General features: G+C 51.1%; 3 protein-coding genes and 1 long non-coding RNA gene across 5 annotated transcripts; 3 read left to right on the top strand and 1 right to left on the bottom strand.

The window, feature by feature from the left end:
* Positions 1-28: 28 nt before the first annotated feature.
* LOC9652245 lies at positions 29-1,521 on the top strand. Its single transcript, XM_002993006.2, has 2 exons — positions 29-200; positions 468-1,521. The coding sequence occupies exons 1-2, from the start codon at positions 168-170 to the stop codon at positions 1,395-1,397; spliced, it is 963 nt and encodes a 320-aa protein (XP_002993052.2). The 5' UTR covers positions 29-167; the 3' UTR covers positions 1,398-1,521.
* A 257-nt stretch (positions 1,522-1,778) lies between these two features.
* On the top strand, positions 1,779-8,067 carry LOC9652143 (SCAR-like protein 1). 2 transcript variants are annotated; one of them, XM_024666700.1, is made up of 10 exons: positions 1,779-2,345; positions 2,409-2,575; positions 2,642-2,765; positions 2,842-2,974; positions 3,032-3,102; positions 3,155-7,244; positions 7,303-7,386; positions 7,491-7,607; positions 7,676-7,734; positions 7,792-8,067. In XM_024666700.1, exons 1-9 carry the CDS (start codon positions 2,191-2,193, stop codon positions 7,718-7,720), a joined length of 4,986 nt encoding a protein of 1,661 aa, XP_024522468.1. In that variant the 5' UTR covers positions 1,779-2,190; the 3' UTR covers positions 7,721-7,734; positions 7,792-8,067. The 2 variants fall into 2 exon arrangements, with proteins under 2 accessions (XP_024522468.1, XP_024522467.1); XM_024666699.1 differs by having other exon boundaries at positions 1,779-1,990; positions 2,069-2,345; positions 7,676-7,855.
* LOC9652244 lies at positions 8,006-9,883 on the bottom strand. The gene is made up of 5 exons (XR_002991253.1): positions 9,806-9,883; positions 9,378-9,722; positions 9,265-9,319; positions 8,607-9,148; positions 8,006-8,515 (listed from the first exon to the last, which is right to left on the bottom strand). It is a non-coding gene; the product is annotated as an uncharacterized LOC9652244 (long non-coding RNA).
* A 138-nt stretch (positions 9,884-10,021) lies between these two features.
* On the top strand, positions 10,022-13,542 carry LOC9652142 (receptor-like protein kinase HSL1). Its single transcript, XM_002993004.2, has 2 exons — positions 10,022-12,739; positions 13,033-13,542. Exons 1-2 carry the CDS (start codon positions 10,054-10,056, stop codon positions 13,377-13,379), a joined length of 3,033 nt encoding a protein of 1,010 aa, XP_002993050.1. The 5' UTR covers positions 10,022-10,053; the 3' UTR covers positions 13,380-13,542.
* Positions 13,543-13,883: the final 341 nt, after the last annotated feature.

Below are 13,883 nucleotides of genomic sequence, written 5' to 3'. Positions count from 1 at the left end.
GCTTGGAAGCGCGAGAGAGAGATCCCATCGCGGAGATATCTCGATTTTCTTGCGGGATCGGTGTCTGAGGTAGCTAGAATCGGTGGATTGAGCGCCATCAAGCGCGATCGAGGCGAGAAAACTGGGCAAAATTTCCAGCAACAGTGTTTGCGGCCTAGGGTTGGGAAATGTCCACAAGCGGGGGCGATGGAGAACCCAAGGTAAGCGATTTTGCAAATCTAGAGACCATTTTCTTTGCTTTCCTTCTCGTGCTTGGAAGAAAATCCCAGCTTGGGCATTTGTATGGTGGATTTGCTTCTTTTTCGCACGATTCCATCATTGTTTCTTGTTCTTCGTGACTTGACAAGTGACAATGCTGTGCTTTTTCCGCCTTTATTTCTCGTGCTTGAGTTGCTTGGTTGACATTTCTATCTTTCTTGTTCTAGTGAGGAATTTTTAATTCTTTCTCACTCTTTGAACCTTTACAGCTTGTTATTCCACCTTACATGGTCGCCGAAGCCATGTCTTCTCTCCACGGGCTGGATCTAAGGTGGTCAAGTCCGATCACTCCCACGGAGATGCAATACGTGGAGCAATATGTAAAGGCCCGGTATCCAGAGTTTTTCGCGAAAGCCGGGGACGCCAGAAATCTCCCAGTCTTGACAGAAGATCAGGAGTACATTGACGAGAACGGCAGAAACACTCCAGGAGCAGCAGGCCCGGACGAGTTCAAGAGGAAATCTCCCTCCGCCGGCCAGGCAAAAGAATGGGGAGTGAAAAAAATGCCTCTGGAGCAATCGCGGCTGCTAGACATCCTCACTCAAAAGGCCACCTCCATCGCCACTTACACCGACAGCCTGAGCTCCATCCCGGAGATCCACGCCAGGAACACGCTGCTCAGGCATCTCGGGGTCACGGACGAGGACTACCTGGTGGTTTTCACATCCAGCCTCAAGGAATCCATGATGATGGTCGGGGAGAGCTATCCGTTTTGCCGCTACATGAACTTCATGACGGTGCTGAGCGAGGAGGTGGACTGGATCCGAGAGTTTGCATCGTACAAGGAGGCCAAGGTGATCGTCGCTCCATCGAACTGGCTCAACCTCAGGATAGCCGGCTCGCAGCTCAGCCAAAACTTCCGGAGGAAGAGCAAGCAGCAGAGCCCAAACTTGAAGGGATTGTTCGCGTTCCCGGCGGCGGAGAATGGTGGCACCAGGAACTCGCTCCACTGGGTCTCGGAAGCGCAGAGGAACTCCTGGCACGTCTTGCTCGACGCGTCGAATCTCCGGCTTTGCGACGATCAGCTCAACTTGACGTTCCACAAGCCCGACTACGTGCTGTGCACGCTCTCCGGGGTCGTGGGACACTCCACAACCATGACTTGCTTGCTCGTCCGGAGGAGCTCGTTTGGATCGTAAGCCGGGAGCCGGAGTTTTCTTCCAAAAGATTGATCGATTTCTAAGCGAAGAACACACTGTGCTGGAAGGAAAGATCGATCTCTAAACTCTCTTTGGCTATAAAACCAACCGATGGACGTCACAATCCTACTCGCATGGCTAGAGAGATTTTTTCTTCGAACGCTCGCAAGGTTGTATTGTATAATTTTTTTAGTGACTGGCAATCATACAGTGGTAGTCGCCATCGAGGCAATAGTGTATGTTCTTGATCATAGTCTCCTCCGTACTAAGTTTTCCTGGTACGTTTGGAATATTCTCTGCGGTTTTGTTTTGTAAAAGCTGACGCGACTGACGTACGATCAGCGACGCTGCGCCGTCGATTCTAGGGCTGCTAGCGGCATGCGTGGGATATTCCGTCCCGTCTTCCTACTGTGGGGGGGTTTTCAGCTAACTCCAGCTGTGTGTCATCTCTCTCTGTCTTTCTCTCGCCATGGAACGTCAGTTCTTGCGCGATCTCTCAAGAAGGCGCTGGAGAGATCATGGATTTCGACCGCGGCTGCCTCAATTCGCCGGATCGCTGCGGAAAAATGTGGATTCCAGGCCGCGCTCTTCCGGTAATTCGTCTTTGCCCGCTCCAGTGGCCCTAGTCCGTGCAGGTTTTCGTCACGGGTGCTGACTCTGGTCGGCGACAGCGAGCGCTGCATTGGAGCTGGCGAGAATTGGCCAGTGAGCGGCAGCGCGGCAGCGCATTGGAATCTTTCAGGTGGAAATTTCGGTGGGATAGATCTTGATGAGGCTGCTGCTGGTGTAGACGATGCCGCTAGTGAGATATGAGCTCCGTAGTGAGTATGAGCTCGCCAATCGAGAGCTCTACAGGTCGGCACCGAAAAATGACCCGGAGGCGATCCTCGAGGGCGTCTCCATGGTCAGCCTCGTCGGCATTGTGAGGCAACTTGGAGATCTAGCAGAGTAAGAGTTCTTTCTCTCGGCTCTTCTCGGACTGACCACTTTTTTTGTGAATTTTCTCTCCAGGTTTGCGGCGGATGTGTTCCACGAGCTCCATGAAGCCGTCATGACGACTGCTTCCAGGAGCCATGACCTCGTCGTGCGTGTTAGTCAGCTGGAAGGAGAATTGCCTGCGTTGGAGAAGGCTATACTATCTAGAAAGACGAATCCTCTCCAGTTTCCTTACGCTCCAGGTACTCCCGAGTTCTCTCCTTTTGTTTTCTATAGCTCGAAAGGTGGAAACTGGATTGGATTGGCAGGTCTTGACTGGCATGCAAGCATTCGAAACGATCAAAACCTTTGCACGCAAGGCGACTTGCCTCGCTTTATCAGGAGTTCTTACGAGGAATGTCGGGGTCCTCCGAGGCTTTTTCTCTTGGACAAGTATGCAAATCAGATCTAGACTTCGTGACTCGGTATAAGTTAGAATTTGACGCACGATCTCTTCTTCGTCTTCCAGGTTTGATGTCGGTGGTGTTGGAGCTTGCCTGAAGCGGTACACGGATCCATCGTTTTTTAAGATGGAATGGGCGAGCTCCGAAATTATGAAAGCGGAGAAGGCACAACAAGACAAAAAAGCTCGAAGAAGCAAAGTAAGTATTTTATGGAAATCTCGAAGTTTTGAAACATTTTTGCGTTTGCATGTGAAGAAACCTCGACGTCGGAAGGAAGGGGAGGTAAAAGACTCGAGGCCTCCCCCTGTCCAGTTTCAGCACCCGAGGTATCTCGCCTTCATCTTCGATCTATGAGAATTTTAACATGGTATTTAACAGGGCGCGATACTCAACTATAAGCGTCTCTAGTGTCGATGGCCTATCTGAAAGCGCCACCACTCCCTTGACGAACATGGCCGTAGAGAGCGACCCATCCAGCAAGCCGTTTCCATTTGTCACTTTTCTGGGCGGATCACAGCAGAGCTCGAAGGAAAGCACAGTCAGCCTAAGCGGCAAGTCCCCCATGTCAGTAAGAAAATCAGTATCAAAGCCTGTGGCTGCGGCGGATAAAGAGGAAGAAGATCGGATCTTTAAAGAGAGCAGCAGCAAGACAATAGAGGGAGATACTGCGACGAGGAAGGAAGAAAAAGTCGATGATGCTGCAAGTGACACAGAGCAATTTTTGGATGCCATGACGACCATGGAATCCGAGACAGATTCTGAACCAAGAGAGAAGCGGAGGCTTTCAAATTTTAGACAATCCAAGGTGGTGAGAACTAAGAAGGCAGAGAATGACGAAGACGCTCCTTTCGAAGATGCTAGAAACTTGGCAATCGATTCAGAGACAGAAGCTGAGTCCAAGTACAGCCTCGACTTAACACCGATTTCAGTAGAGCCTCGATCTCCTGTTCATCACGAGAACGTTCAACTAAGTTACGAAGTAATGAACGTAGAAAACGATGCGAAGGTGGATGTTGATAGGCCAGATGAAGTACCCGACCATCCAAACATTTCTGAAGACTTGAGGCTGGAATATGAAGACAGAGATTTGACGGACGATGAAGGGGAGTATCCAGAGAAAGATCTGCCACCTGAGGATGAGAACAGGCTGGAATATCCAGAGGAGGAGGATTTTGAAGTTGAATCAAGAACCACATATATGAACGACGTCTTGGAATTGGAAAATGAAGAAAAGAAGCTACTTGAGCTTCATCAGGATAGCTCTGGCGTTGTCGAAGATGTAAACAGAGCAACCTCACCGGCGAAAGCGGCATCTCGTACCAGCAACGAAAGAGACGTGAATGAACGTGATGATATAGTGGATGAAGCAGCTTTGGCATCGGACAAGGACTACATCGAAGAGAGCCCTGACGACGAAGGAGCTGCTCTCGAGTCCACAGAAATTTCTGACGCAGAAGTGGACAAGCAGAAGGCTGAAGAAACTGAAGAGCAGAAGATTACCTCGGAGCTGGAAGACGAGGAACCGTTCGATGTCGAAGTTATTCAAGTCATTGGAGATAATGGGGACACAAAGAAGGAAGTTGAATTCGAGCCATTGCTTGCATCTGATGACGAGGGAACCATTGAAGACAACGAGAAAAGAGAAGACGAAGCAGACGATCATGAAGAACGTCTATCTGAAACCAAAGCCAACGTTCATGAAATTGCTGATACTTCTGATGCTCCGCGCCAGACTGAAACAGTGACTCGGGAAGAATCAGCTAGTTTTCTGGTTAGAGAAGCTGAAATTTCGAGAGAGGAATCAGCCGAGGTTTACCGTGCGACAGAGGTGGCAGAGCAGGCGGTTTCAGGGCACAGTCGTGATAGTAATGCTATCCAAGAGGATGAACCTGAGCAGCATATCATCGGTTTGGAAAACGTTCAAACAAAAGCAGCTCCCGCCCTTGAACGAAACGAAAGCTTGCAAGCGAGCAGTCCCATGGATGTTTTCGAGTCTGCAAGCAGCCAGGAAAACTTTTTCAGCGAGGAAATCTCATCCAGGTTCAGTGCGTTTTCCGACGAGAACAACACCCCCAATAATGAATTGGAGGTCGAGGAACTTTACTCCATGCACGATGGGTACTCGGCAGATGACGACTCAATGAGAAATGGTCATTCAGAAGCAGCATCGGAACTACATTGGACACCTGCGGGGTCTACTGCTCCAAGTGGAGATGGAAAGCTGGAAATTCAACAACAGAACGAGGCAGAAAGAGATCTCAGCAAAGATGGGAAAGAGTCAGATGAACGTGAAGGTTCCACGGTGGACGTAAACCAGCAGCTTTTATCTCGACTTCACGATTTAAGTGCGCAACAACACGAGGACGAACTGGTACACAGTCTTCCCTCGGATAGTAAAGCGCAAGGAAACGAAATCGGCAATCATAAGGTGGACTCCGATGACGACAACGAGGTGGATCTCGATCGCCAAATGGATAAGCAAGACGTGGAAGAGCATCAACAACACGCTGAAAGCACTATTTCCAGCAGTCGTCAGCTGGAGGAAATCGAACGTCCCACAAGTCAACAAGCCTCTCCGAAGTTGCAAGCTTTTGACACCTCAAAGAGCGATGGTGATGCTATATGGGCAGCGGAAGACAACACGTCTGACAAGTCGGAGGAATCTTTGAGCTCCTCCCCAAGGTCTCCAGTTTTCGGCGTCCTGTCACCCGCTAAATCGGCAGACAGCCTTGAAAGCGAAGTTGCAACGATACTGGCGCCGAGTTCTCCAACGTCCCAGTCGATGCCGTCTCCAATGCCGGAAGAAATGCCACCGCTACCTCCACTGCCTCCACTAAGGTGGCGGACTTCGTTGTTCATGCCAAGGGACAGCGGACTATTCCAACGCGAGCCTCCAAGCTTGGAAGTTGGCGCTGGTGATCATCTCGCTTCAGCGCATGAGCCTCCTCCACAAGTATTGGTGGCGTCAGAGACTTCTCCATTCCAAGCTGTAGACTCGCCGGAGCCTCAGCCACTGGAGGATACCATCGACAGGATTTCCTCACAGCCAGAAACGTTAGTCGACAAGCCACTTCCAGATTTACACTTGCCGGATCCGGAGCCACCTTCACAACCTTCCAGCTTCTTGTCACGGTCAATCGACGTGGACAGTTTGGAACAACATCCAAGCTCGCAAAGCTTGGCCAACAAAAATATTTCAAACGACGATCCAGCTGATGCCATTCCTGTGTCTACAATGGATGAGTTTCGGGAAGAGGCTGAATCGCAAGAGCCGAGTGATCCAGAAACATCTCCTAGGACTGTCCCGTTGACGGTGGCTGACGTACCTCCAGCGCTACTCGTTGACGACAGCCAGTCGCTCGCAGCAACTGGCTTGTCTCATCCGGATGACAAAACTTGTCCCGATGCAACAGTGCACGAATCCTTGGTGCCACCTCCAGCCGAAGACAATGAGGTGCCTACAATTGCATCAGCCAGAGAAGATTTGTCACATCTCGACGACAGTCAACCGCTTATGGAAGTTTCGGTGTTCGCTCCCGCTTCACCGCTCACGGAACAGCTCCCCGGTCCAGGACCTGTGGCAGAAGCTCGCGGCCTGCCAGAATCATCGCTGCCACCTCAAGGTCACTCGCCTACAGATGCTAGCGAATCTCCACAAGCTCCTTCGTCACCAAGAACTTTTGACGACTTGCGGGAAGCGTCTGTGCCACCTCAAAGCCACTCGCCAGGAACTATCGACGACTTGCGAGAAGTGTCCGTGCCACCTCTCAGTCACTCGCCTACAGCTGCTAGAGATTCTCCACAAGCTCCTTGGTCGCCAGGAACTATAGACGACTTGCGGGAAGCGTCTGTGCCACCTCAAAGCCACTCGCCAGGAACTATCGACGACTTGCGAGAAGTGTCCGTGCCACCTCTCAGTCACTCGCCTACAGCTGCTAGAGATTCTCCACAAGCTCCTTGGTCGCCAGGAACTATCGACGACTTGCAAGAAGTATCCGTGCCACCTCAAACCCACTGGCCTACAGATGCTAAAGAATCTCCACGAGCTCCTTCGTCACCAGGAACTATAGACGACGTGCGAGAAGTGTCCGTGCCACCTCGTAGCCCGTCCCCGACAAAGGAGTTCCCAGACGCATCCTCGCCAGTTCAAGCTGCTCAAACTCAACCTCAGTCGCCTGTAAGAACAGAAGTATCCATACCATTACAGAGCCCGGAGTCGTTCACGGCGTCAAAGGACTCGCCAGAGGCACTCGTGCTACATCCAGTAGGAGAGCAGTCGGTGGATCCACCAGAGGTTTTGAAGTCACCTCCATCTCGTCCTGTCGATGACAGCCCGACACCCCCACCACCACGAGGCAATCTGGACGAGGAGCCAGAAACTTTTCCAGCTGATGCGCCATCACCCTCCAGGAAAGATTTGCCGGGTGATGCTCTGATACAAGCAATCTCCGTGCATGACAGGACCAAGGTAACGTGCAATCACGGGAAGCGTCGTACCTATGCTGATGGTTTGCTATATGTCACAGCTCAAGAGGGTGCCGTCGGACGTCCCGGGTGTGCCAAAAGCTCCTGACGAACGGGAAGTTTTGCTGGAGCAAATCCGTTCCCAGGTAAACATGATTGCACTTGAACTTTCTCTGTTTTCTATTCTTTTCTTCTGCTATCTCGTTGTTTGTTTGCTGAGCTACAAGTCGCTCGTCTGCATGTTTCACAGTCCTTCAACCTCCGGCACACGATCGTAGAGAAGAAGGAAATCAAGGAGACGACCCCGCGTCTTGTCACAAACATTAACGTGGCTGCCATCCTGGAGAAAGCAAACGCGATCAGACAGGTACTCTTTCTACGGTTTGCTCTTGTTTTCACTGGAGAGGTTCTCAAATCATGGTTAATCTCTTGCAGTCTCTCGCGGACAGTGAAGACGAGGAAGACGATTGGAGCGAGTGACGTTCGCTACTTTGGTAAGGCCTCCTTGTTTTATCTGTGAATATGTTATACATATATGTTCTTTGGTCAAGCGCTTCCAATTGGAAGAACTCTTGACGGATCCAAAATTCTATCGCAACATTGCAACGTTCCAAAGGAGGGTCAAAGTTTCCGCCAGAGATTCTTCGATGTTCTCTTTTTGCCGGTGGACTGTCGCTTTTAACTCTGGATTTCCCTTGTCTCGCGTTGTCTAGGAGAATGAGATTCATCGTCCTACAAAGATGATTATGGTCGAGAGCGTACAAGAAAGGAAAACGTTAACAACTTTGTAAATCACACGGGAAATACATAACACTCGAGCTCCTGGATTTGCAGGAAACATAAACGCGTCCCTGCCACTCCGGCTTAGAAAGAAGGCTACCATCGCCACGGCGCTCGACTTAAAGCCACTTACTTCCAAGCGCCTCCTTTTGCCTCCGGAAAGATTTTTCGCCTCTGAAAAGAACAGGACGTTGATTCTTACTCGTTCCTGAGGCCGGTGGAAATCTTCCTCAAAACCAGAGTCCCCAAGGAGAGAAAGATAAATCCCGGCGTACTTCACAGCGGTCGACCGTAGCGATACATTTAAGGAAGGCTGCCTGTGCGAAGTCTCTTGCCAGGAGGCCCCTGTTCTTGCGAGGTCTACCATTTTTTTTTCCTTTTTGTTCTTGCGCTCTTGTCTTGTCAAGATGGAAGCGTAAATGCTGCTGGTGACGAAAAGACCAGCATAACCACCACTGGTAGATAGCTCCCTAAGCTACGAAGGCCCCAGAAGAGCTTTGCCATTCTCCAGCAAGCAAGAAAAAAACCGATTTTTTTAGCTGATCACGAAAGAAAGAGATCAAGAGAAAACATTTTAAAACAGTACCTGAAAAATGTGATGCCACCGTATCTGTGCGGGAGGATTTGTTTTCGGGTTGGCGTGGCCATCGTGATGCTAGTAGGCTGTCTATCATCTTTCTTTTCGTGTATGGATCCCAGCAACACGGTGTTTCGATCTAGTTTTCCAATACAAGTTAGCTAGCACATTTAAAACAATCTTGTCCCTGTAGCGTAGAACACTGTGTTTGTTTCTTGTATAGAAATCCCGAGTTAGCTTGCATGGAGACACCAGATCTAAAGCAATCTCGTACCTGTAGTGTAGAACATCTTATATGGCTCTCGTACTGCGATTGGCGGAGCGTTTCGGTGCAGTGGCTGGCCGGAACGCCAACCCTCCGTGTACACACTGCGGCCTGGAAAGAACAACACAGCTATGTCTCCGGACCATGATTGGAATTGTTGAGGTGAGAATCATTCAATTTGGAATTGCCTTTAGCATTTCCAAATCGCTAAAGGCAAATTCCTTGTCTGCCATCCAAGCACTGTAGCGTAATATATAGCGTTGAATGAAGGAGCTTCGTCTCGTCCCTGGAAGAAGGAAGAGACAAGAAAACGAATATTAGTAATGCCATCCACTCTAATCCCGGAAAGAAACCATGCCTTGGTTTCTATGGTTTCCAGTCCCGCTAATTCCCACCACTTACCAGAAACCACGGGCGACGATAGCGAGTCACGACGATGGAGAGGAGTTGAATAGGACTGCAGTAGAGAGCGAGTGAGTGACCACCAAGAATAGAGTAAAATGTAAATGGCTTACGGACAGAAGGAGTCACATCTTTGGCAGCTCAAGTTGAATGCTCCTGCTCCTGTGCGCTTGCCGTCCATCCATGATCCATCCATCCCTTCAATCTCTTTCCTTCGCCATTTGTTGCATCAAGCTTTGGCATTTGTAAGTTCGGTTCATCCTCCCCTTCGTCTTGTTAGCCGTGTCGCTAATCTCGCTGGCCTGCCTGACCGACGGCCTCGCTCCAACATTTATATCCTTGCATATTTTTCTCTTTTCTTTCTTCCGCTTTGCTTGCCATCCCACGCTCTAGAGCAATCTGTTCACTGTGATGGGAATTGCCGTGCGCCGACTGCTGGAATTTGGTGACAGCAACCCCTGCAGCAACATAAAGCTCTCCTCAGCCAGGGCGGGATATAACACAATGGAAAAAGAAAGGAAAGGAAGAGAGGAATTCAAACCTGTTGAGTTGCGGGAAGTGTAGTTATGGCATAGATAGCAGAGCTGGGCAGACGTAGCAGCAGCTGCAGACAAACAGCTTGTTGCCTCCGTTTTAAGTGTCCATTGCTTTCAGAGCCAGATGAGGGGATTAAAGTCCGTCCTCCCCTCCCCCCCTTGATCATGTTAACCACCTGCTGTTTGGTAGGCTCGCCCGGAATATGAAATAAGAAGGCCTTCTCCTCGGTCAAACTCTTCCAAAAGAGAGCTCATGTTGTCTACAGCAGCAATCCACAAGCACGCTGCTAAGTTGCTGCTGCTTCTCGTCGTCGCTTTTGTTCTTCCGCAAGTCAATAATGCGACCACCGCCGCCACCACCGCTGCTGCCTCCGAGCCGCAAATCCTCTTGAGCTTCAAGGCCAGCATTTCCGATCCGCTTGGTCACCTCGGCGACTGGCAGCTCCCTCAGAATGGCTCTTCCTCCTTTGAGCATTGTTCCTGGTCCGGAGTGTCCTGCGATTCGATTTCTCGGTCCGTCACAGGCTTGGACCTCCAGAGTCGAAACTTATCCGGAGCGCTCGACTCGACGGTTTGCAATCTCCCCGGCCTGGCTTCTCTGTCGCTCAGTGACAACAACTTCACGCAGCTCTTCCCGGTCGGTCTCTACAGCTGCAAAAATCTCGTCTTCCTGGACCTCAGCTACAATAACTTCTTCGGCCCGTTGCCGGACAACATCTCGTCCCTGCGCTCCTTGGAGTATCTCGACCTCGAGTGCAATGCTTTCACAGGTCCCATGCCGGACGACATCGGGAATCTCTCGCAGCTCCAATACTTCAACGTGTGGGAGTGCCTTCTCACGACGATATCCCCGGCACTGGGAAAGCTCTCCAGGCTGACCAATCTCACGCTCTCCTACAATCCTTTCACCACGCCCTTGCCACCAGAGCTTCGCCACCTCAAGAGCCTCCAGTCCCTCAAGTGTGGCGGCTGTCAGCTCACAGGCAGCATTCCCGACTGGCTTGGAGAGCTGAAAAATCTCGACTTTCTGGAGCTGACATGGAATTCTCTGTCGGGCATCATTCCATCTTCCATAATGCACCTCCCAAAACTCACATCCCTGGAACTCTACAGCAACAAGCTCACAGGCCCCATTCCTTCCGAGGTGGAGTTCCTGGTATCGCTCACGGACCTCGACCTCAACAGCAACTTTCTCAATGGCTCCATTCCGGACACGCTTGCGAAAATTCCCAATCTTGGACTCCTCCACCTCTGGAACAATAGTCTCACCGGAGAGATCCCCCAAGGCCTGGCCAGTCTGAGTAAGTTATACGACCTCTCCCTGTTTGGCAACCAGCTCACAGGTATCATACCGGCCGAGCTAGGACTTCACACCAGTCTCGAGATATTCGACGTCTCCACAAATCTTCTCACCGGAGCGGTTCCAAGCGGCTTGTGCACCGGGGGTCGACTTCAAAAGCTCATCTTCTTCAACAACAGCCTTTCTGGAGGAATCCCGTCGGCCTACGAAGACTGCGAGTCTCTCGTTCGTGTCCGAATGTATCACAACAAGCTGTCTGGAGCGCTTCCGAGCGGGATGTGGGGACTGCCTCGTATGACCATCTTGGAAATTTACGACAACAGCTTCCAAGGCTCGGTGCCGCCGCAGCTCGGGCATGCCACTAATCTCCAAACGTTGAGAATCCACAACAACAAGTTGACCGGAACGGTTCCCACGGACATTGACAAGCTGCAAGTACTGGATGAGTTCACGGCATACGGAAATAAACTCTCAGGTACTATACCGGACAATCTGTGTAAGTGCTCCTCGATGTCAAAATTGCTGCTGGGATCAAACCAGTTGGAAGGAGAAATTCCAAGCAACATCGGGGACTTGAGCAGCCTTGCCATCCTCGACTTGTCCAACAATCATCTGTCCGGTTCCATACCACCATCGATCGTAAAGATGGTGTCACTCAACTCGCTGGACCTCTCCAGGAACAACTTCAGCGGCGACATTCCTCCGGTGCTGACCAGAATGAGGCTCAAAGATTTCCTGCTCTTCAACGTCTCGTATAACGACTTTTCCGGAGTGCTTCCACAAGCACTGGACGTCCCCATGTTCAACTCGAGTTTCATAGGCAATCCCAAGCTTTGCGTCGGAGCTCCCTGGTCTTTGAGGAGGTCCATGAACTGCCAAGCGGATTCCTCTAGACTCCGCAAACAACCTGGCATGATGGCCTGGATAGCAGGAAGTGTTCTTGCGTCGGCAGCGGCAGCGTCAGCCCTGTGCTCATACTATCTGTACAAAAGATGCCATCAGCCATCGAAAACGAGGGACGGGTGCAAGGAGGAGCCATGGACAATGACCCCGTTCCAAAAACTCACGTTCACGATGGACGACGTTATGAGATCGTTGGACGAAGAAAATGTCATCGGCAGCGGAGGTGCTGGAAAAGTTTACAAGGCAACGTTAAAGAGCAACAACGAGTATAGCCACCTCGCAATAAAAAAGCTGTGGTCCTGTGACAAAGCGGAGATCCGGAACGACTACGGCTTCAACACTGAGGTTAACATCCTGGGAAGAATTCGACACTTCAACATCGTTAGGCTTCTCTGCTGCTGCTCGAATGGAGAAACCAACCTGTTAGTATATGAGTACGTACCAAATGGCAGCTTGGGCGACGTCCTGCACCACCCCAGCACAAAAATCTCTGGAGTTCTCGACTGGCCAGCTCGGTACAGGATTGCTCTCGGCGCAGCACAGGGGCTCTCGTATTTGCACCACGACTGCGCTCCGGCCATCCTCCATCGTGATATCAAGTCGAACAACATCCTTCTCAGCGACGAGTACGACGCACTACTAGCTGACTTTGGCATCGCAAAGCTCGTCGGGAGCAACTCCTCCACCGAGTTCTCGATGTCGGTCCTTGCAGGATCTCATGGCTACATTGCACCCGGTACGTATCTTTAGTCATATAGCATCCATCGCATTTTTCACGAGAACTTCAACATCCAAATGCATAGCATTCACCATTTTTTTCTCCTCGTTTTTCTTTCTCTCTCTCGTGCATTGCAAGCTATTTCATTTTTCTCCTCCTTTTTTCCATTTTTCTCCTCCGCTTTCCGTTTTTTTCATGCAGGCAAGAAAGAAAAGCAAGAGAATAGATCACGCATTTCTTCCAGTAGCATCACCAAGAAGCACAGGAAAAAAGAAAGAGCTAATGCTTGTGCTTACCATTTATTTTGGCAGAGTACGCCCACCGGATGAAAGTGAACGAGAAGAGCGACGTCTACAGCTTCGGCGTCGTGCTGCTAGAGCTCGTCACGGGCAAGAAGCCGGTCGGAAGCCCTGAATTCGGCGACAACGGCGTGGACATCGTCACCTGGGCGTGCAACAGCATCCAATCCAAGCAGGGCGTCGACGCCGTCATCGATCCCCGCCTCTCGCCCGCGAGCTGCCGCCAGCGCGATCTCCTCCTCGTCCTCAAGATCGCCCTGCGCTGCACCAATGCCCTAGCCTCCTCCCGCCCATCCATGCGCGACGTGGTGCAAATGCTCCTGGATGCCCACCCCGGTTCGAATCCCCCCAAAATGTAGAGAATATGCGCACGCATCTTTACGGAACATTCCTTTCCAAATGAAGGTATCTTACATACATAGTAGCAAAGTGGATGTCTAGATGATCAAACCAAGCTCCCGCAAGAGACCCTCGTCCTTTAACAGGAACTTGGATGCTCTCGCAGGGCAGGCCCTGTTCTTACACTTGTATCGCGGCTGCGAGATCTTCCTGTTGTTGAAATCGCAGAAACTGGAGGGCTCGCCACAGGCGGATTGATCGATCGAGCGCGCTCGAAATCCCAGCTGTCGGGAAGGCCCTCATGAACGGGCGTGAACGGCGGATGGTTCTCTCCCCCAGGGGGCCGCCCCCTCTTTCTCTTCTTCACTGCCGAAGGGATCGCCGGCCGATAACCTCGAGCTTGATCCGGATCATCCTCAAACATCGCGGTGGGCGCTGGACGCGCGGGCGCTACCAAAGGCTTGATCTTCTCCTCCCGTGGCCTGGAAGCTGGAGGCGCGGGCGCTACCAAACGCTGAATCTTC

The sequence above is a fragment of the Selaginella moellendorffii genome, unplaced genomic scaffold (genome assembly GCF_000143415.4).
Source record: "Selaginella moellendorffii unplaced genomic scaffold, v1.0 SELMOscaffold_147, whole genome shotgun sequence".
NCBI classification, from domain to species: Eukaryota; Viridiplantae; Streptophyta; class Lycopodiopsida; order Selaginellales; family Selaginellaceae; genus Selaginella; species Selaginella moellendorffii.
Note: the sequence above shows the minus strand (reverse complement) of the source record. Positions and strands in the feature narration are given on the sequence as shown.